We start from the raw sequence: 20,853 nt of genomic DNA, 5'->3' as shown, positions 1-20,853 counted from the left end.
CTAGTTTCCATTTGCCTAAGCTGCTGTCAGTGATTCTGCAGGTAAATGATTTTTGAGTGGTGTAACACAACTTTATGAAAGTGTTCTGCCCAGCACCTAATGACACCGAGCTCCTCTATTTTAATTGGTTATCAGTGTGAGGAGCTTCCAATCCTGGGGAGACCAGAAAGGTATCTCTATGCTTAATGAATATTTTTGACTGAGTTGGATGTAGGCAAGCCCCATTCTGAAGAGGCTGACGATTTTTCTGTCTCATTGTTTGTTTCTTCCAGAATGAGTTCTAGATGGGTTCCCTGGGTGGTGGCTTTGTCAGTGAATGTAATCTGGCCGGATTCCTCCATGATTCGAGGCAGAGATTCTCCAGGTAAGAGCACAGTGATTTTTTTCAGCCGTATACTCAATAATTGGGGTGGGGGAAGTATGCCTTTTCCTATAGGTCCAGGCTACAGTCCAGACAGTGGCTTCTGGCTTGAAAGAAAGTACTCTTACCTTTGACAGAAAGGCATTCTTATGTATATATTTGTATGACTGGGACATTAGCTGTACACCAGAAACTGATACATTGTAACTGGCTATACTTCAATTAAAAAAAAAAGAAAAAATGTTCTTTTCCTCTTTACCACACACAATGGATTGTGGGTAAAGACACTTCCTGTCTCAGAACCATGGATGCAAGGAGTAGGGAGGCAAGAAAAAGGGAAACATATTACCTTGCTTAGGGCCCTTTCTGTATCAGTGTCACTATGGGGAACTGCAAGGATGGAGGCAGTCTGAGAATCGCTGCTATTCTTCTTTTTTTATTGAAGCAGAGTTGATGTATAATACTGTCTTAGTTTCTGGTGTACAGCATAGTGATTCAGTTATACATATTATATAGATTCCTTTTCATCATAGGTTATTACAAGATATTGAAAACAGTTCCCTGTGCCATACAGTAGGACCTTGATGTTTATTTTATATATAGTAGTTTTGTATCTGCAAATCCCAAAGTCCCAGTTTATCTCTCCTTTCCCTTTCCCCTTTGGTAACTATAAGTTTTTCTATGTCTGTAAGTCAGTTTCTGTTCTGTAAATAATTTCATCTGTGTCATTGTTTTAGGTTCCACATATAAGTTATATCATATGAAATTTGTCTTTCTCTGTCTGACTTACTTCACTTACTATGACAATCTTTAGGATCATCCATGTGGCTGCAAATGGCATTATTTCATTCTTTTTTATGGCTGAGTAGTATTTCACGGTGTATGTACATACTATAACTTCTTTATCCAATCATCTGTTGATGGACATTTAGGTTGCTTCCATGTCTTGGCTATTGTAAATAGTGCTGCTCTGAACATTGGGATGCATGTACCTTTTCAAATTAGTTTTCTCCGGATATATGCCCAGGATTGGGATTGCTGGATCATATAGTAAGTCTATTTTTAGTTTTTTAAGGACTCCCCATTTTGTCTTCCATAGTGGCCACACCAAACTACATTCCCACTAACAGTGTAGGAGGGTTCCCTTTCTCCACACCCTTTCCTAGCTGCTACTTTTAAGCCAGGAGTTTGATGATTGTGACTGTTTTTGTATTCATCCAAATGGGGTATTTGTGGACAAAAGAACTTGGAAACAAAGGTTGCTTCATGTGACATTTTTAAGCATCTATCATATGATCAGGGTGTACTAAGCAATTATGAGAAATAAGAGAAGTTGAATGTATTATCCCCATCCTCAGTTTACCAGGTACCTGTAATTTACTGCTGTTATTTTTCTAGCTGAGGAGTTAAGCTATGCAAACACGAAGCAGTGTTATGTTATGAAAACATATGTATCAGAAAAAACAGGATATAATGTGCTCAAAACAGAACCCCTTTGAATGTCAAAGTCTCATTAAACACAAAAGAGGAACAAACTTAGGGGTGGAGAGGGTGGGTGGGAGCAAATCACTATTCTTAGACAACAGAAACCTCTCTGAGCTTATGATGTTCATTAAACAAGACACACACACACACAATCAGTAAGATCTTAAATCTTATATAGCTATGACTAAAAAATAATTTTTTTTCTGATTTAGATTGTAAGAGGACATAGAAAATTGGAGGTTCGAGCCTCATCTGAAATTAGCTGTTTCGTTAGAGATGAGTGTGGTTGACCCAGGAAGGCTGCTGCCATCCTTACACTCAGTTCAATAGTTCCCTTGAACTTACAAATGAAAGCAAATCTTACTCAAGATCAGTAAAATTAGCCTTTAAGTCTCAACTTCAGTGGCATTTCTTCAGGGAGATCTTTCCTGATCAACCTGCAATCTCAGCCCATTTGAATTGCCTTTTATTATTGTTGTTCTCAAGTGCATAGAACAGCGTTGGTCACGTAATCATGGATCGGAACAAGGACTTCCTCTTTTCTCCATTCTTATCCCCTCCCTTCCAAAGATATCCATTCTAATGTGTCTGGTATGTCTTCAAGTATGAGGATGGCTTTAAAAAGATGTACAATTGTTTTCCTGTGTGTATTTTAAAAGTTTAATAAGTGTCATTGTGCACTGAATCACATTCTGCTTCTTTTCTTACTTAACACCATGCTTTTGAGCTCTACCTTGGCGGTGCCGCGTCTTTATTGATGGGGAAACAGGTCAGGGAGGGTAAGTGTCCGTTTCTACATAAAACTACTAGATATAGAACTAAAACTTGAATCAACTGAGACCTGAGCCAGGGCCATTTATCAGTTTGGCTCTTCAAAGTTTCCAGATCTTCAAATCTAAGACAGCTGTCCCTTTCTTAGTGTGTTTGGGCTGCTCTGACAAATGCCGCAGACTGGCTGGCTTATCGACAAGAGAAATTCCCCAAAGTTCTGGTAGCTGGAAGTCCCAGATGAAGGCTCCATCCAGCATGGTCAGGTCTGGTGAAGGCGCCTTCTCTCCGTGTCCTCACGTGGTGGGAGGGGCTAGGGATCTCTCTAGAGCATCTTTTTATAACAGCGCTAATCTCATTCATCAGGGCTTCACCCTCCTGACCTAAGCACTTCCCCAAAACACCACTGACTAATACCATCACCTTTGGGCATTGGGATTTCAACATATGAATTTTAGGGAGGACACAAACATTCAGACCATAGTACACTAAATCATACTTTTTCCTATCTATGAAGATTGATTAAGTAGCTTTGGAAAATTAAATTGTTTTGGAGAACATGAGCCAATTAGAAACGAGGTATGTTGCACAAAAGTTAATACAGAGCTCAAACTAGTTGCTGTCAACAATAGTAAGATACTTTGAAAGTGGAAAATCATAATGGAGAATGAAGTTGGATATTTTTATTCCCTCTTCAATGGAAGTGTTTCATATAAAATCCCCCAGAGAAGGTTTAAGTTAACCTTATATTTCCTATCAGCATGTTACTGCAACCACTAGAACTACAGGTATGGTGCCAATGATGATGATGATGATGATGATGATGATGATGATGATGATGATAAAAGACATTTTCAAGCCATGAATTAATATTATTTTACCCAATATTGATAGAGGTAATGAGGTCATTACTTTAGTGGAGCCAACAGAGGGGATGAGGTCTCTGAGTAATTGTGGGAAGGAAAAGGTCCAGAAGAAAATTCTCGGAGAAAACCCATAGTGAGGGGAAGGTGGAGGGGAGTTTATTTCACATCTGCTAAGAACCTCCTCTGCATGTCTTTGCTCGGCCTCCGCCACTGCTTCACTTTACTCTTGAAGGAAGTACAGAATAAATCTGCTAAGGGCAAGAATACCAAAGAATTACTCCATATGGGGATGGATATTTTGACTTAATAATGGGAATTAAAACCTTGAGCTTCTGAAAGCTTGGCTTGGAGGAACTTAGCGCAGTGCCTGGCAAAACACAGTCTATAAATATTTGTCCAATGAGTGAATGAATGAATGAGTACTTGTTGAAGGAACGTTTGTCTCTTGACTCACTTTGAGTTGCCTCTTTGGGTTACATGTCTCCTGTTTGGCTGGCCTGGTAGGTTGGGCCTCACGCTTCTTTGCCAAGAGGAACCGGGGTGGGGCCCAAGGGAGCAGAGGCTACTCTGGCCGATTTACTGGAGTCAAAGCTTTCCTCTCAAATCCATGTGGTCTGGCATAATTTACCAGGCATTGATTTCCTAACAGTAGGGCCTGGTTCATAGTCTCTCTTTTTGTTTCCCAGAGGATTTTGTGATTCAGGCAAAGGCTGACTGTTACTTCACCAATGGGACAGAAAAGGTGCAGTTTGTGGTCAGATTCATCTTTAACTTGGAGGAGTATGCACGTTTCGACAGCGATGTGGGAATGTTTGTGGCCCTGACGGAGCTGGGGCGGCCTGACGCTGAGCTGTGGAACAATCGGTCGGACATCCTAGAGAGGAGCAGGGCTTCTGTGGATCTGGTCTGCAGACGGAACTACGAGCTGGGAGCACCCTTCACTGTGGGGAGAAGAGGTGAGCTGAAACGTGGGGTCTGCTGGGGTTCAATAATCTCCCCCACGAGAACTTGACCATGGCTCTTCCTCCTGTACTAGGCAGTTTCCTGCTTCAGGATAATGGGTTAGGATCAGTAGGTGGGTGGGGGTTCTGTGTATATGTTCTGTCCCCAGTTGTGACTTACTCATTATCCTCAGGTTACTGTGGTCGTGGTCTCAGATCCCCAGCTCTCAGGGACTAATGTGCTCTCAAATACAAGGGGTAGTCGTGGGAGTGTCTGATAAAGCCTAAATCCTACTTGGGGACACTCATATATTCAGTGTCTGAGTCTTCAAGGATGAGATTTCCCCAAATTTCCAGTTTCCCCTTGGGTCATCTGGGAAAGAGATTAGGGGCAGAGATAGTACCTATAAAAACCCTCTGTTGGCTTTGTGATTTTTCCTTCACAATGTCTCATTCTTCTCTCCCTTCCTAGTGCAACCAGAGGTGACAGTGTATCCGGAGAGGACCCCATCCCTGCAGCACCACAGTCTGTTACTTTGCTCTGTGACAGGCTTCTATCCAGGGGACATCACGATCAGGTGGTTCCGGAATGGGCGGGAGGAGAGAGAGGGGGTCATGCCCACTGGCCTCATCAGGAACGGGGACTGGACCTTTCAGACAATGGTGATGCTGGAAATGATTCCGGAACTTGGAGATGTCTACACCTGCCTGGTTGATCATCCCAGCCTGCTGAGCCCTGTTTCTGTGGAGTGGAGTGAGAATCAGCTTCTTGTACTTTCTGGGCTAGACTTGGGTCAATCTGACTCAACACGGGGCCTGTGTCACCTCTGGGTTCTTCTTGGTCACACACACAAGTTCTTCTTGCCCCTGATCTGAGGGAGTCATACAAACTGGGGTCATTGGGTTGGGGTGGGCGAAACCATGGCAGTTATCTATCCTTTTATCTCCTAAGAAATAAGGTGGTCTAATCACGTCGTCACTCGCTTCCAGCTTTGAGAACTCATATCCTCTGACACTTTGGTCTTGGCACTTAGGAGGTGTTCTTAAGGGCGATCAGTAATAGAAATTCCATGGGTACAAACCTTGGCTCCATTTCTAAATGCATTCCTTCTCCAGATAGCATTAGATTTGGTGTCCAGCACAGGCTTTGGGATTTCAGGAAGGCACACCAAATATTGGGAGCTTTTGGCTAACTTTAAGACCTGGTTCCCATAGGAGCTCAGTCTGAATATTCCTGGGGAAAGATGCTAAGTGGAGTTGCAGCCTTCCTGGTTGGACTCATCTTCCTTCTGGTGGGGATCACTGTCCACGTCAGGGCCCGGAAAGGTAATGAGCTCTGACGAGTACCCACCCCCTGCCCCGTGGCTTCCCCCACTGCCCACTTTTCCCAGCGTCTAAGATGCAAGGCAGGGAGGGCTGACTGTGCTTCTCAGGGATGACTGGGGTAGTCCTTTCTGAAGCCAGAAACATTCTAGGGGGCAAGTGGAGATGGAGTTCTGGTACCGCCAGGATGGTCACAACACTGGGTCCTAATTGGGGCATCCTATTTCTTCCTTCCTTTTTATTCCAGGATATGTGGAGACTCAGTTGTCTGGTGATAAGGTAATGTCTCCTTCCTTATCTTTGGGTGCAAATCACTCACCCATCCTTTGGCCAGAGGGAGGGTCATGTCATGGGGATAAGATGTAAGTGGCTGTGCCTGGGTGCTCTGCTTGCTGAGTCCCTGCACTGGGAGGATGGGGGCCTCACGAGACTTTGTCGCTGTCCCTGCAGGTCTCAGGAGCAGTTTGTCCAGAACAGCCACACTAAGGTCCTAACTGAAGCTTCTCCCCCTGGAGCTGGAAGCAGGACCGAGTGGTCTGGGTCCCGGACTAAGTAGAGGACATTCATGAGGTCAAAGTTCTGGATGATTTTTTCCCGTGAGGTCTTGGAGGAGCCCTGAACAGATTCTAGAATTCTGTGTTCTGAGACCAGCATCCCTAACCCTTCTTCCCTTCTTTCTCCTGCATGTCTGTGTCCTTAGTCCCCATTTCCAAGGACAGTGTCCAGAAATTCCCCTGAGACCTAGCTCCTTCCAGTTCAAAACGGTTTACTTTTCTGTGGTCCAGCCCCAACCCCGTAGCTGTCATCTCTGTCTTTCTCTCTTCCAACTGCCGTCTCCACAGACTTCAGAAGACAAATGCTCAGATAGTCACTGCTTTCTTTTCGTTGTTTTTGGCCTTTTTTCCTTTAAAATAAAATTGAGATACAGGTAACCACATAAAATGTATAACTCAATAAATTATTTTTTTGCAAGTTGATATGTATTTACGTGGAAAAACACTCACAACATACTAATAAGTGAAAAAGACTACAACACACTATGCATAGCATACACAACATCAACTTATCTTTGGAAACATATATATGTTTATGAGTATATGTTTAGAAAAAAACTTGGAAGGATGTACTTCAAAAGTTCCGTAGCACTTATCTTTAGGCAATGGGTGAATTTTACTTTCTCCTTTTTTCTCCCCCAATAAGTTACTTAAGGCGAAATCCCTATAATCAACACTCAGTTTAAGAAACAGAACTTCCAGCCACGGCGGAAGTCTCCGTGGGCTGCAGACCAGTCAAGCCCCTCACCTTCTAAAAGCAGTCACTTTATGGCTGCTACGGCGACCACCTCGGAGTGTTTCTTCATAGTTTGTTCATTCAAGTGTGAATTCTTGGACACCGTAGGTGTAATTTTTTTTAATGTCTCTTTTATTTTACAGGTTTCTCCTCCATCCCTTTCTTTTTCTTATGGTTAATATGTTGAAAAGCCTGTGCCATTTGACCTGCAGTTTTCCACAGTCTGGATTTTGCCGATTGCCGACACCTGTTGCAGTTTGACGTGTCCCTCTGTCCTCTGCATGTCCTACAAATTGGCACCCGGATGCAGAGGCTGGGTCAGACTTAGGTTTCATTCCCTCTGGAAAGTCTATTGGTGGTGGTGTCGTCTCACCACGAGGCACATAATGTCCAGTTGTCTCTCATTTTATGTTGTTAATAACCTCAGATGCTTTTGCCTGAGTCCTTTAATTCGCTGGGAATTGCAGAATGAGAATGTGCTAATTCTATAATTCCTTCTTCATGTATATGCTTTATTACTTCTCTAAAGAGACACTTCCCTTTGTTTACTAGTGGTTGCCCAGTGATACTCTGGAAAGAAGGATCAATGTTGAATTCTTTCCCTTTATTTACTAGTTTTCAGGTTAATGTATTTCCTCCCCAACTGTTATCCAAAAGTGAGCAATTAGGTTTTACTTTTAATTTTTTTGTAGTATCAAAAAGTCAAGGATCTAAATGCATTTGATGGATTTTAACTCATTGAAATCTTTTGTCCATGTTGAAGTTCAAATGTATAATCTTTGGTCAAGAGAAACTTGTTCGAGTGACTGCTGAGTTTGTCTGACACAAGTCTTTTGATAGTTTCTTTGTTATCCGGTATGACAAAATGCTCCAGGTTCATCCTGTACATTTCCTGTCCAAATCTGGAATCAGCCATTTTTGGTATCGATTAATTGCAGGCATATTATTTCTAAAAGAGTAAGATCTATGGAGTGTCTCTGGCAGTAAAGATTTTGCCCAGAATTTGGCCTGAAGTTGCGTTTCTGCCACCTTGCTCCATCAGAAAGTCTTCCTCTTCGTTTTCACCATTGTCCTTGGGAGGTGTGGAGACCTCTTAGGGTTGAGCCCCAGAGTATGCTTTGGAGAGGAAGGTAAGGTAGGAGAGGCAGTCATAGGTCTTGCATGGTGGTGGTGGTGGTGGGTAGGGAGGGGAAAATTGGAGGGCAGAAAGATCTCATCTAGGGCATCCTCAGTAAACCAGAGATGAGCTGAAAGAAGACTATAGAGTTTCATGTCAAAGTGACGGACATGGTCACAATGCTAGGTTAAATAAAATTCCAGTTGGAAAAAGTTAAGAAATTTAGCAATCTTAAACTTGAGTATGCGTTTGTTTTGCAACGCTGGGTCATTACTCCGAGGATGTGATGTGGCACTTCTACCACCAGACGGCGATCGAGACCGGAATTTAAGTTGGTTTTCTCCACTTCGTCCGTGGAGGGAATCCCGGTAGAAACCTGACGTTTTCTAAGGGGCTTTCCCCACGTAGCCTTCGCATCTCTTTTTTTTTTTTCTTACATTACCTCGGTCTACAAGGCTCTGAAAGGAACAATGGGGGGATCTCCCTCCCTCAGCGAAGAGAGAAGAGGTGGTGAGAAGCTTTCCAGCCCAGCCACGGAAGATCCCTGCTTCTGTTTCCTCACTGCCGGTCTCCCCTCCTCAAACCCCACCTTGCTTAGGCTACCGTTCTTAATTACCGCCTTTACTGAGGAAGTCTGCAGCTGCAGTGACAGGGACCCAGGTGAAAGACAAATTAAAATTTAATACTCTATAAAATGATCTTATGGACACCACCCAAAATCTGGTTAATTAAAACTTAAGAGTCAACAAGAAGCAAGTCCATTTGGCAAATTGGCTATACTGTGACCTCAGGGCACTGGCCACCTGCCCAATTGCCATGAGGTGTCTCAGGCCACAGGCACATGAAAAGATGTTCAACACCATTAATTATTGAGGAAATGCCAATCAAAACCACAATGAGCTAGCATGTCATGTCTGTTAGAATGGCTGTGCTCAAAAAGACAGGTAGGTGTGAGCAAGGATGTGGAGAAAAGGGGACCCTCCTACACTGTTGGGGGCAAGCAGATTAGTGCAGCTGCTGTGGAAAATAGTACAGAGATTCTTCAAAACATTAAGAATAAAACTGCCTTATAGTTCAGCCACTCCACTTTAGGGTATTTATCCACAGATTACAAAAAAGCTAATTCAAAAAGATACATGCACCCCAATGTTCATTGCAGCACTATTTATAACAGCCAACATATGGAAACAATCTAAGTGGATGAATGGATGAATGGATAAAGAAATGTGGTGTATATGTGTATACACAGCACACACACAATGGACTACTACTCAGCCATAAAAAAGGATGAAATCTTGTCATTTGTGACTGTATGGATGAACCTTGAAGGTATTGAGCATAGTGAAATAAGTCAGACAGAGAAACACAAATAAAGTATGATTTCACTCATATGTGAAATATAAAAAAATAAACATACAACAAAACCAAATGAAAACGAACACATAGATACAAAAAGCAAATTGGTGTTTACCAGTGGGGATGGGGAGAGGGCAAAATGAGTAAAGGGAGTCAATTGTAAGGTGAGAGATGGAAAGTAGACTTTTGTTGGTGAGCATGTTGTGGTGTATACAGAAGTTGATAGATAATGTTGTACATGTGAAACTTACATAATGTTATAAACCAGTGTTACCCACAGAGAACTATATTCAATGGCTTAGATTAACTTGTAATGAAAAAGAATATGAAAAAGAATATGTATATGTATATGTATATATATGTATAACTGAATCACTATGCTGTACACCAGAAACTAATACAACATTGTAAATCAGAAAATAAAAATAAAAATTAAAAACTCCAATGTTACCTCAAAAAAAAAAAAGACTGAAGCTAACAGAGATTATGTAATTGATGGTTATAAAGTTTATAATTTTTTTGTGATACAAGTACATTTTTCTCAAAATCTGTTGCTTTTTACATTGTATCCTGTGGTGTCTCATACTGGCCAAGTCAAGGAAGGTAATGAACAGCTTTTAGACGATTATTTTCTCTCCCAGAGAATATCACTCCATTTCCTTCCACCTCCCTACTATCAAACCCAAAATATAAGAACCAGATAAATTAGATAAATGTCCCAGTAAGAAATACTGCACATCACTTTCTTCTTCTGGTTCCTTAAACCTCCAAACATCTTTTCAGCCTATCACCCAGTTCAGTGATATTTGGCGATGACATAGTGTTGGGCACCATGTAGGTGGTCCATGAATAATTTTTGAATCGAGAACTTTCCTTAAAGGTGTTTACCCAGAGACAAATGAGAGCCTAAGTTATTGGATTGATTGGCTTTTTCCCTAGGTACTGACCAATCCTAACATTCATAGAAGGTTTCCTCATTTTCATTGTCTGCAAAGTGAAACATCAGGTGAATTGGCTGCAGCTGTGGGGACTGCTGATGCTTTTGCTAAATCGTTCCTGTTTCCAGGGTGGAAGGATGAGGGTGACCATTTCCAGGAACCCTTGGACGGCGGCTGGTATTGTGATGGTTGTTTTCATGGTGCTGAGGACTTCCATGGCTCACGGCAGAGGTGCTCCAAGTAAGTGCTAGACAGCTTCTCTTCAGAGATCCCAGATCTGGGAACTAATTTCCTGGACTCTGGGGCTTAGAGTGGGGTGTGTTGCCCTCTGAAAAAATCCCAGGTAGACTTTGGAAGGGCTCCTATCACAGTCCGGATTTCTCCTCCACAGGAAAAAGAATTTTGCTAGATTCCTGTTTTCAATCTCTGCAGTTGGAGGGAGACTAGCTTCTCCTGTGGGAAAGACATTGGGATCTCAGAGTTGGAAGAAAAAGAGGAAGTCCATTTCTATACCAGGTGCAAGGCAAAATGGGATGCATTAAAGCACCTCAGAGAGTGAGTTAAAAGGATTTACTACCCTAGGGACTTTCTGGGGCAAGTGGTATTCACGTGCTATCGGACAGAGGGTTGGAGAAATTCAAGATAGCCTTGACCGCTGCAGCTTCACTATCTGAAGAGTGTGAGCATGGGTTCATGGAGATAACTTTGGAGGATGTGAGAGGAAAAGTGGGATGAGGACAGGCAGTGACTGCCACTAGCTCTGAGTTTATATACAAACTTGGGACAGTGTTGATGGTGACTAGGGCTATGAGAATGATGAAAAACCAAGGGAATTGATATTTATTTTATACTCACAAATTCCCAAATCTTGTAGTAATATCATTACACAAACTACCTCACTTAATCTTTCTAAAAGACACACACGCACACAAGACTCTAGGCAAGTATTATTATTTGACAATTTGTTTACACTGGTTATTTTGAAACATAACATTGTACAGACATTGGTTAAACCATATATGTAAAGTTTAACAAAAGTTATAAAGAAATATCCAAATAAACAATAACCAGGTCAAAAATGACTATTATGAGCACCGCCAAAGACTCACATATGTTTCTTCCCAATTACACCCTCTTCTTCTTCCCAGAAGTAAGCACTATTATCACCCTTGTAATCTTAATATTATTGCTTTTTGTTATGGTTTTAACATATATGAACATATCCTTAATCAATATAAATTAGTATTTCCCCCTTTAAATGTTCTATAAATGCTATATTCCGTCTCACTTCTTTTGCTCAGTATTATGTTTGAGAAGATCTGTCATGGTCTTTCAGGTAGCGGTTGTCCATCCATTTTCATCGTTGTGCGTAGTTTTCATTTGATGAGTGTACAACAATGTACTTACCCATTCTAATGTGCACTTTTGTGTTACTACCATTTTAAAAAAAATGTATTCTGGAGCATACGAACCTGCAACTTTTTTAGACTAGAATACATACTCAGACTGGAATTGGAGTGTCAAACGTTTATGCCTATCTTCAGCTTTACAACGGAATGCCCAAGTGTTATTCAAATTAATTATCTCTCCATGTGCTCTCAGAAGTGGCTGATAAAGGAACCCAATTCCTGGCACTTTTGTATTTTAGACTTTCGTGTGTTTGGCCGCTTGGTGGGTATGGAGTGGTAGTTCACTGTGTTTCACCTTGCACTTCTCTCATTACCAACGAGACAAGCAATTCTGCATGTTTATCGCCCACTGGTGTTTACTCTTTACTGATGTACCTAAGTCTTTTCTTATTTGTTTTTAAAAGATACAAAAATATTATGAACCAAGCCCATGGTCAGTACATGCTTTGCAGATACTTGTTTGCACTTTGCAGCTTGTCTTTTTAACTCTCTAATGATATCTTTTGATGAGCAGTTGTTAATTTGCATGAAGTTGAATTAATCAGTCTTTTCTCTTTATGGTTAGTGCTTTTAATGATTTGTTTAAGAAATACTTTATACTTCCTAAGTCATTCTCTAATTTCATCTTCTAATGCATTGGTAGGACTGCATTTCAGACTCAGGGCTTTAACTCATCCAGGTTTAGTTTGTAAAGGGTGTGAGGAATGTGTCCAACTTCCCCTCCCCCACCACGGCTACCCGTTTATCACAACACCATTTATTAACAAAAGCATTGTTTCCCCACTGATCTGAAGCACCCCCTTGGTCATAAATTTAGTGTATGGAGATTATTTTGGGATACATTATGCCACCTGTTTATTTTTCTACGTTTGTGCCAATAATGTAGCGTGTAACTACCATAGTTTTATTTGCTATCTTGACATCCAAGAGAGCAATTTTTTTCACTGTGTTTACTTCTTCAAGAGTAGTTTGACTAATTTTTGCTTCTTGTACTTGTATTAAGTTTTAGAATCAGCTTATAAAGTTTTAAATAATTAAAAAACTAACAATTTTAAATTCACTTGGGTGAATTGTCATCTTTATAATATTGTCTTAAATTCATGCACAAGATGTATCTTTTTTTTTAGGAGTATTTTAATGTATCTCCTAAAATTTAGTACCTTTCCTTTATGAAGTCTTAATATCCTTTGTAGGATTTACTCCTAGAGACTCATAATTTTTCATGCTGTCAATAATGGTATAATTAAAATGTATTTAGAATTTGTTTCTTGTCTACAGAATGTTTGAAAGTGAATCTTTATTCCAGTTACTTTTTGAACTCTCTATTGCTTTAAATTCCTTTAGCAGTAGATAATTTTGGATTTTCTTCATTCACAGATTTATCATATGCAAATACTGACAGTTTTATTCCTTCGTTACCAACCATCGTTCCATTATTTTTCTTGCTTTACATTCGATTTTCTTTAATGTTCACTGCAGGATTTGAGACAGTGAAATTCCCTAAATCCTTCCTGGGGATACAGTTCTGAGGGCTGAGAGCAGATTTTATTCAGTCACTTAGCTGCACTGGTGTTTTCCTTCCCTTTTTCATGCCTCCCCTCACTAAGCATTTGGTTGGTGGGAATGCAAGGCTGAACTAAATCTATTGCCGCTGGGCTCTCTCGCAGAGAACTTTGTGTACCAGTTTAAAAGCATGTGCTACTTCACCAATGGGACGGAGCACGTGAAGCTGGTGGTCAGACAAATCTACAACAAGGAAGAGATCCTGCACTTTGACAGCGACCTGGACGAGTTTGTGGCTGTATCAGAGCTAGGGCGGTAGTGGGCTAAGATTTGGAACAGCCAGAAGGACTTCCTGGCGGTGTTTCGGGCCCACGTGGACACGCTGTGCAGGCACGACTACCAGGGGACTTCTGGCTTCACCGGTCAGCGGAGAGGTGAGTTTGGGATGGGCGGGATGGACTTCACCTGGATCCTACTGGGAAGGCCCCAAGAAAGGGATCTTCTGTGGTTTTCTAGGATCTTGGTGGGACTGGAAGGGGTTTCAAGTTCCCAGGGAAAAAACGTTGGAGCACCTGGCTGGACAGAGATGGGAGGATGTGGAAATCTAAGCAGGACAAACCCTGCACTGGGGGCAGCCGCTGGCATCCTCGGCGCTCTGAAAGTCAATCTTTCACAGGTCGCAAGATTTATCATATGTGGCGGGGCTTCTGAGTCCCTCACACCACATGGACTCCATAACGTTCTATGACATCTAATTCTTGTTTGACTCCTTAGTTCTTCCTCTTGCAGAAGTGGTTCTTTCTCCTTGAAATGCTCTCCTTTTCTCCACCTTCTCTTTCTTTTTCTATTAAGTTCTCTCACCCTTTTAGTTCCATCCTTAAGAGCAATGCTTCTGTAAGCATAACTGAGGCAGGGGGGTGGAGCTTGAACTGGTCCCCCAACTGTGTGCATAGCACACTTTGCACGTGTGTATACACACACGAATATGTAAATATGCATATTTTAAAAGTTATCCAGTCAGAAATAAGTTGTGGTATATTTATACAATGGAATACTACTCAGTCATAAAAAAGAATAAAATAATGCCATTTGCAGCAACATGGATGGACCTGGAGATTGTCATTCTAAGTGAAGTAAGTCAGACAGAGATATCATATGATATCACTCATATGTGGAATCTAAAAAAAAAAGACACAAATGAACTTATTTTCAAAACAGAAACAGAATCACAGACATAGAAATCAAATTTAAGTTTACCAGAGGGGAAAGGTGGGTGGGAAGGGATAAATCAGGAGTTCAAGATTTGCAGATACTAACTGCTATATATAAAATAAACAACAAGTTTCTACTGTATAGTGCAGGAAACTATATTTGATATCTCACAGTGACCTATAAGGAAAAAGAATATGAAAAGGAATATATGTGTGTATACATATGACTGAAACATCATGCTGTACACTAGAAATTGATACAATATTGTAAGCTGACTATACTTCTATTAAAAAATGGAACCCCCCCAAAATCCCCAAAACCAAAACCAGAGATATCCAGTCTGTGTTACAAAGAGCTTTCGCATAAATTATCTTGTTCAAGAAACCAGTGAGCACGAAATAAAGATATTCTTTTCCTGAAAAGTGGGCTAACCAATTAGCTAATTAAACCCAGAGCTAGGAGTCCAACAGACGACTATTTAATACCTGTGATCTTCTCTACTTTAGAATCAAAGGAGAGGTTTCAGGCGCTTTGCTGCCTTACTGTCTAATTTTGTCTCTTTTCCCTCCTAGTGGAGCCTATAGTGACTGTCTCCCCAGCCAGGACAGAGGCTCTAAACCACCATAATCTGCTGGTCTGTTCGGTGACAAATTTCTACCCTCGCCAAGTTAAAGTCAGATGGTTCCGGAATGGACAGGAGTAGACAGCCTGAGTTGTGTTTACACCTCTTATTCAGAATGGGGACTGGACCTACCAGATCCTCGTGATGCTAGAAATAATACCACTGCGTGGCGATATCTACACTTGCCATGTGGGGCACCCCAGCCTCCGGAGTCCCATCACAGTAGAATGGCGTAAGGGCTACATCATAGACACCACGGACTCAGCAGAAAACACAAAGTGCAGGGAGAACTCTGGGTCTGGTGGGGGGATCTCTCCTTATTTATGCTGTGTCCTGCATACCTCATAACCTCCTCTCCTGCACGACTCCCTGATGGAATTTCTGAGCTAGAAGTCATGGAGGACTAGCTCCCATGATTTCACGTCAAAAGGCACATGTTGAACAGTGATCTCATTTTCTCCCAAGATATGATGGTGCTCCCCTCACACGACCTGACTCCCCAGGCTGCATTTAGCCTTGGCCGTGCACCTTCTGAAATTCTGAAATTCTGGGCTTTGACATCAAGGCTGGTGTTTGAAGATGGTCTGTAGCAGTTGTAGATGGACATACCTTGTGAGGAGCTAACATCCCCCTCACCATCCACCTGCACTGTCCCCTTGGGGTCTTTGCATGCTCTCCCCCCTCCATCGCTCGCCCACTTTGATCTCTGAGCTCCTCTGTCTCTTATAACCAGGGCTGGTCTCTAGGTTTCCAGACGAGAACACTGTGGGGCATGAGGACAGACACTGACACGCAGGCTTTACTTCCCAGGGGCACAGTCTGAATCTGCCCAGAGCCAGCTGCTGAGTGGAGTTGGGGGTTTTGTGCTGGGTCTGCTCTTCTTAGGTTTTGGCCTAATCGATCACTTTTGGAATAAGAAAGGTAAGGCACCTTGGGAGAAAACGGGGAAGGCTGGTGCAGGGCTGAGGCATTCTGTTGTAAATTTTCCTACCTGACCCCACAAAGGAACTGAGCTGAGGATGGTAGTAGATTTGCAGAAATTAGGGAGACTTCAGAGACCTCCTTTTCTTGGGTCAGGTTTGCTTCGTCACAGACGTGAGAGGTGGGGGGTTATCCTTAGAGAAGCTCTCATGTTGTCCTTACTTTCGTGCGCGATTATTAACATGGGCTTTCCTGCTCTGAGCTTCTTTCCTTAGACTCAGAGTCTCTGTTTATCTTCCTGTGGGGGCCAGCTCAGTGACTTCCGGGTGATCTTACTTTGTGGCAGTTGAATCCTCACTGTACGTGGGTGGGTGAGGAGGAAATAAGCTGCCCCCTCATTTCCTTTTGGAGGCTGAGATAGAGAGAGAGAGAGATGGAATTTTCCCACTACCCAGGCTGATGAGTTTTTCTTCCTCTTCTCTTCCCATTCTTGCCGATGACAGACTATCCTGAGGCTCTGCCACAGGTAGTATTCCTACTCTTCCCGCCCAGGACTGCGACACAAACACTACAGGAAAGGAGCTGAGTGGGTTTATCAGACCCTCGAATGTGCTTCTGTTATTTTGTCCCTGCTTCATGTCACATTCATTCATGTGAGCTGGGGCAGGGGAAATGTCTGGAACATTCTGTGCAGTCTCTGCAGGAAACTTCAGAGATTGTCCCCTAGAATAAGACCCAACCATTCAGCGAGGTTTGAATGATGCCCCAGACTCCAAAATTATAGAAAGTAGTCTCGAGCTAGCTGGTAGGGGAGCTGACAGTAGTCACAGTCCTATCCGGGGAGTCCATGACCTGTGCTCCACAGAAGCATTTCCTTACGCTCCCCTGCCTTCCACACGCCCCTTCGAGCTGCAGATTTGTGTTCACTTTAGCAGAGTGTCGTCTTTGCTCACGTCCAGCGAGGTAATGGGGAGCGGATGTTACACAGGGTTAACCTTCGGGTTCTGGTGCTGCAGACGGCGCCGCGGGAGGGCAGGGGCTGAGTCTTCTTCAGGGACTGGTGTGACTTACGACTCTTCTCTCTCCTGCAGGGATCGTGCACTGACCCCAAACGTTCTTCTTCCTGGGATTTGTCCCCTCTTTTCCTTGATTTTGTCCTGCTGTTCTTGTCCGTGGTTCCCAGCCTCCCTTCTCTCGGCCCCCCCCCCCCCCCCCGCCAGCTGTCACCCATCGAGATCTGGCTTCCACAGTGCCTGGGAGGCAGATCCTCCTTTAGTTTCTGTCTTTCCTTAGTGGAGGGACTGGGGATTGAACCCAGGACCTCATGCATGCTGAGCAGGCGCTTTACCACGTGAGCTACACCCTCCCCCTTAGTTTCTGTCTTTTCTGAATTTCTGCTTGTGCCCCTGCTTCCCTGCCTCGCGTAGTTGACGTGCTGTTCTTCATGTTGCCTGCTGTGTCTGTCTGAACCATAAATACTCCCACGGGCACTTCTGACTGTGTTCTCTTCAGGAAGACTGCCCATGAATTAAATATCAAACTCTCTTATCTTTCAGTAAAATACTTTTCAAAGTTAAATAGATTTGTGACTCACTTGTGTTCCTAATTCTTACTGAGTATAAAGGTGGTGGTAATGGGGAAACACTGACAAAGAAAAGGTCAGATTCTCAAGTTCAGTTATGTCCCACAGAAGGTCATATCCCGGCAAGGAGACTAGAAAAACATGGGTTGAGGTGCATATCAAAGGAATAACTTCATTCAGTCCAGATTCTTGCATCTTCCTGTACATAGAAACATGCTAAATTCATTAACTTGAGATATTTTTTCTTGTTTTGCAAATTTACTTTAAATATTTCACATTAAATGAAATTTAACCATAGTCATTACAGAGCATTATCACAGTAGTACAAAGAACTTTTAAAATAAAAGACAAAAGAATACAACTTTCAATAAGTTAAATGCCACTTTACTGTGTAAACAAAAATAAAATAAAACCCAGGTGCTAAAAAGATACATATTCAGAGGTAAAAAACATACAAAAACACTTAAACGATATAATCCACAATTAGATTACACAAAATTTCACAATCCTGTTAAAATCAAAACCATATGGGATGTTTGTTTTTTCTTTAATTAACAGTAATATTTGATGTTCCCACTACCTGGTTTTTGTTGTTAAAATCTCCTGTATATCCTGGCTCCTCCCTTATCTCTTCGGAGCAGCCCCTCAGAGCAATCTCACAGGCTGTCTTCCCAGCTTAAGTCCTCAGCAAGTCTGCTGAATAAAAGATGTCTCAACTTTTAGGTTGTGTATGTTTTTTCCCAGTTGACATCACTATAGTGCCTGGTATACAGTAAGTGCTCACTAAATACTTGCTGGCTGGCTACATGAAGATCTCTGTTTCAGGGGTTCATCTGTTTCTGGAATCTTTTCTATTTTCTTCGATGTATCTTTTGTACTCCTGTGCTAATACCACACTTTTAATTACCATAATTTTATAATTGGCTTTGATGTCTGGGTGATGTCCTATGTCACCTGCCACAGTCTGCACCAGTAACAAGGACACGCAGCATGCTGCCTCTCTACATCATGAAGTAAGTTTTCAGACAGGAAAATAACTCCAAATTCTGCCACCAATACAAACAAACAAACAAAAACATCACCCAAAACCCAAAGCACCTCCACATAAGCGTCTTTTCAGGAGAGGAAAAATCTAAGCATGTCCACGCTTCCCCAGAATGTGGCTGATTCGCCAAAGCTAGATGACATCCAAGATTATCCAGAAATGTACTTTTACAGTTTCACATTGTCTACAGTACAGGACAAAAGCACTAGAAGACGGTGAGAGGTAAATTGCATGCCAATCACCACACATGGGAACAGGGAATCCTTACAAATTCTCCTTCATTTCTATTAGTAGCACAAGTAATTTCCAGATCAAATCCTCTGCAAAGGGAATTAGGGAGGATGGTATTGTTCCACCACAGACAATGTGCAGATGAATCACTTTTAGGTCCAATAGACCTTTTCTACTTAATATAACCACCACAAATTCTATTCCATCTTGTGCCCCAAACTCACAGCAAATTAATTTATATGTGATTCTCAATGAGAAATAATTGATTTGTCTGTCTCTTATGCACTATTTTAAGATATTTTTATGGCTTGCTTTTTTCAGTGAATGATGACTTGTCTGAGAACAGTCTTATAATTTCCTCTTCATCTTGTGAACCACAGGCTTTGGTTTCACTGGAGAGAAGCCAGCATTACCACATTTTCCCTTTCGGTCTGCTGTGGCCAGGGTGTTTTCCAGAAAAGCACAGAGAAATCCAAATAAGTCTTCTACAGAGTGTCTTTCCCGACTGCTTTATCCACTCCAAACACGACGTTCTCCCGCTCCCAGTAACTCAGCCACACTAGCTGGCTGTGTGTCCCTCACACCTGTGAGGTTGATCCCACCTTAGTGATTCGCACTCCTGTTCTCAATGCCTGGAGTGGTTTGCTTTGGATTTTGAATGACGGCCTCGTTCCTGTCATTCAAATCTCAGTTCAAATAGTGTTTTCTTAGAATGGCCATTTCTGATCACTCAGCCTAAAGTAGTTCCTTCAAATCACTCCCAGTTACTTTTTTTTTTTTAAACACAGAGCTGTCATTACTATATGATAAACCTTATACCTTTATTTGTTTTCTTTGATAGGAGGAACCTTGTCTTACAAAACACTATCTCCCTAGCCTGGAATATTACCCGGCCTATATTAGATAATAATATAGATAATAATGCTTATATAAATTAAATTCCACCTGTTAAGCCAACCAGTCTGGGGTATTATGTTATGGTGGCCTGAGTGGACTACTCCATTTCAATCAGCTGACTCTGAATCCATAATCATATATAAAATGACAATAAATACACATGCTAAATAAGCAACTATTTCTCTTTCAAGTTCTGTCTCTTCTTTGCAACACCATCATGCTCTCATTTCAAATTGTACGTCAGACTTACTCCAGTTGCTAACAGGGATCATAACTCTACACACAGCCACGGCTTAGCACCAACCGTGTTTGATCTTAGCACTAGTCATCCTCTACTTAGCACCCCAGCTGCCCTTTGAGTCAATCACTCCTACATGAGTTGCCTCCATAACAAAGGTAAGCATTATGTAATTAACCCGGCTCCCCGGCCCCAAACACACACACACACACACACACACACACACACATACACACTTCTTGGTTTCACAAACACAATCCAAAACTTTCTCCTTTCATGGTTGAAAGTTTGGTACAATAAAAATAAGTAGTTTCACTCAACCTTCTGTTAACCCCAAATATCAAAGTTATATTCTTGGCCTCCAACAGAGAACAGAGATTTTAACATTGCGGGGTGGGGTTTTCACTGCATGGAGAAGTACTCTGTATGACACTGTAACATAAAAGGGAGAGGGTGGAGGGATCTGTATGACTATAAATCGTCCACATTTTACTCGAAGTGGTGAAATAAAGCTCTAAATAGGAATGCAAATTAAATCCAATAAATACCACTGCACATACACAAATGGCTAAGTTAAAAAAAAAACTGGTATTATCTGATGTCAAGGTGTGTTACAACCCAAATCTCACATTTTGTTCTTGAGAGTGTAAAATAGTACAATCAGATTTTTTTAAGTCTGGCTATTTCTTATAAAGATAGACTTGCCCTATGACACAACAATACTGCTTCTAAGTTTTTGCCTGAAGAA

The 20,853-nt window shown here is 41.9% G+C and overlaps 2 protein-coding genes across 2 annotated transcripts; both read left to right on the top strand.

The window, feature by feature from the left end:
* Window positions 1-179: 179 nt before the first annotated feature.
* On the top strand, window positions 180-6,721 carry LOC105064245 (HLA class II histocompatibility antigen, DO beta chain). Its single transcript, XM_010949120.3, has 6 exons — window positions 180-364; window positions 4,167-4,436; window positions 4,894-5,175; window positions 5,637-5,747; window positions 5,992-6,023; window positions 6,195-6,721. Exons 1-6 carry the CDS (start codon window positions 274-276, stop codon window positions 6,228-6,230), a joined length of 822 nt encoding a protein of 273 aa, XP_010947422.2. The 5' UTR covers window positions 180-273; the 3' UTR covers window positions 6,231-6,721.
* Window positions 6,722-10,538: 3,817 nt separating this feature from the next.
* LOC105064274 (boLa class II histocompatibility antigen, DQB*0101 beta chain) lies at window positions 10,539-17,311 on the top strand. Its single transcript, XM_074348463.1, is given in 4 exon segments — window positions 10,539-10,685; window positions 13,522-13,791; window positions 15,142-15,423; window positions 16,002-17,311. Coding segments are annotated over 4 exon segments (879 nt in total). The 5' UTR covers window positions 10,539-10,543; the 3' UTR covers window positions 16,187-17,311.
* The last annotated feature ends 3,542 nt before the right edge of the window (window positions 17,312-20,853 follow it).

The sequence above is a fragment of the Camelus bactrianus genome, chromosome 20 (assembly GCF_048773025.1).
Source record: "Camelus bactrianus isolate YW-2024 breed Bactrian camel chromosome 20, ASM4877302v1, whole genome shotgun sequence".
In the NCBI taxonomy this organism is placed as follows: Eukaryota; Metazoa; Chordata; class Mammalia; order Artiodactyla; family Camelidae; genus Camelus; species Camelus bactrianus.
Note: the sequence above shows the minus strand (reverse complement) of the source record. Positions and strands in the feature narration are given on the sequence as shown.

Excerpts from the sequence above, each read along its gene's own strand:
- LOC105064245 (XM_010949120.3), top strand. The coding sequence starts at position 274 with ATGAGTTCTAGATGGGTTCCCTGGGTGGTGGCTTTGTCAGTGAATGTA. Across the intron at positions 365-4,166 it reads TCGAGGCAGAGATTCTCCAG|AGGATTTTGTGATTCAGGCA; the intron begins GTAAGAGCACAG and ends TTTGTTTCCCAG. Across the intron at positions 4,437-4,893 it reads CTTCACTGTGGGGAGAAGAG|TGCAACCAGAGGTGACAGTG; the intron begins GTGAGCTGAAAC and ends CTCCCTTCCTAG.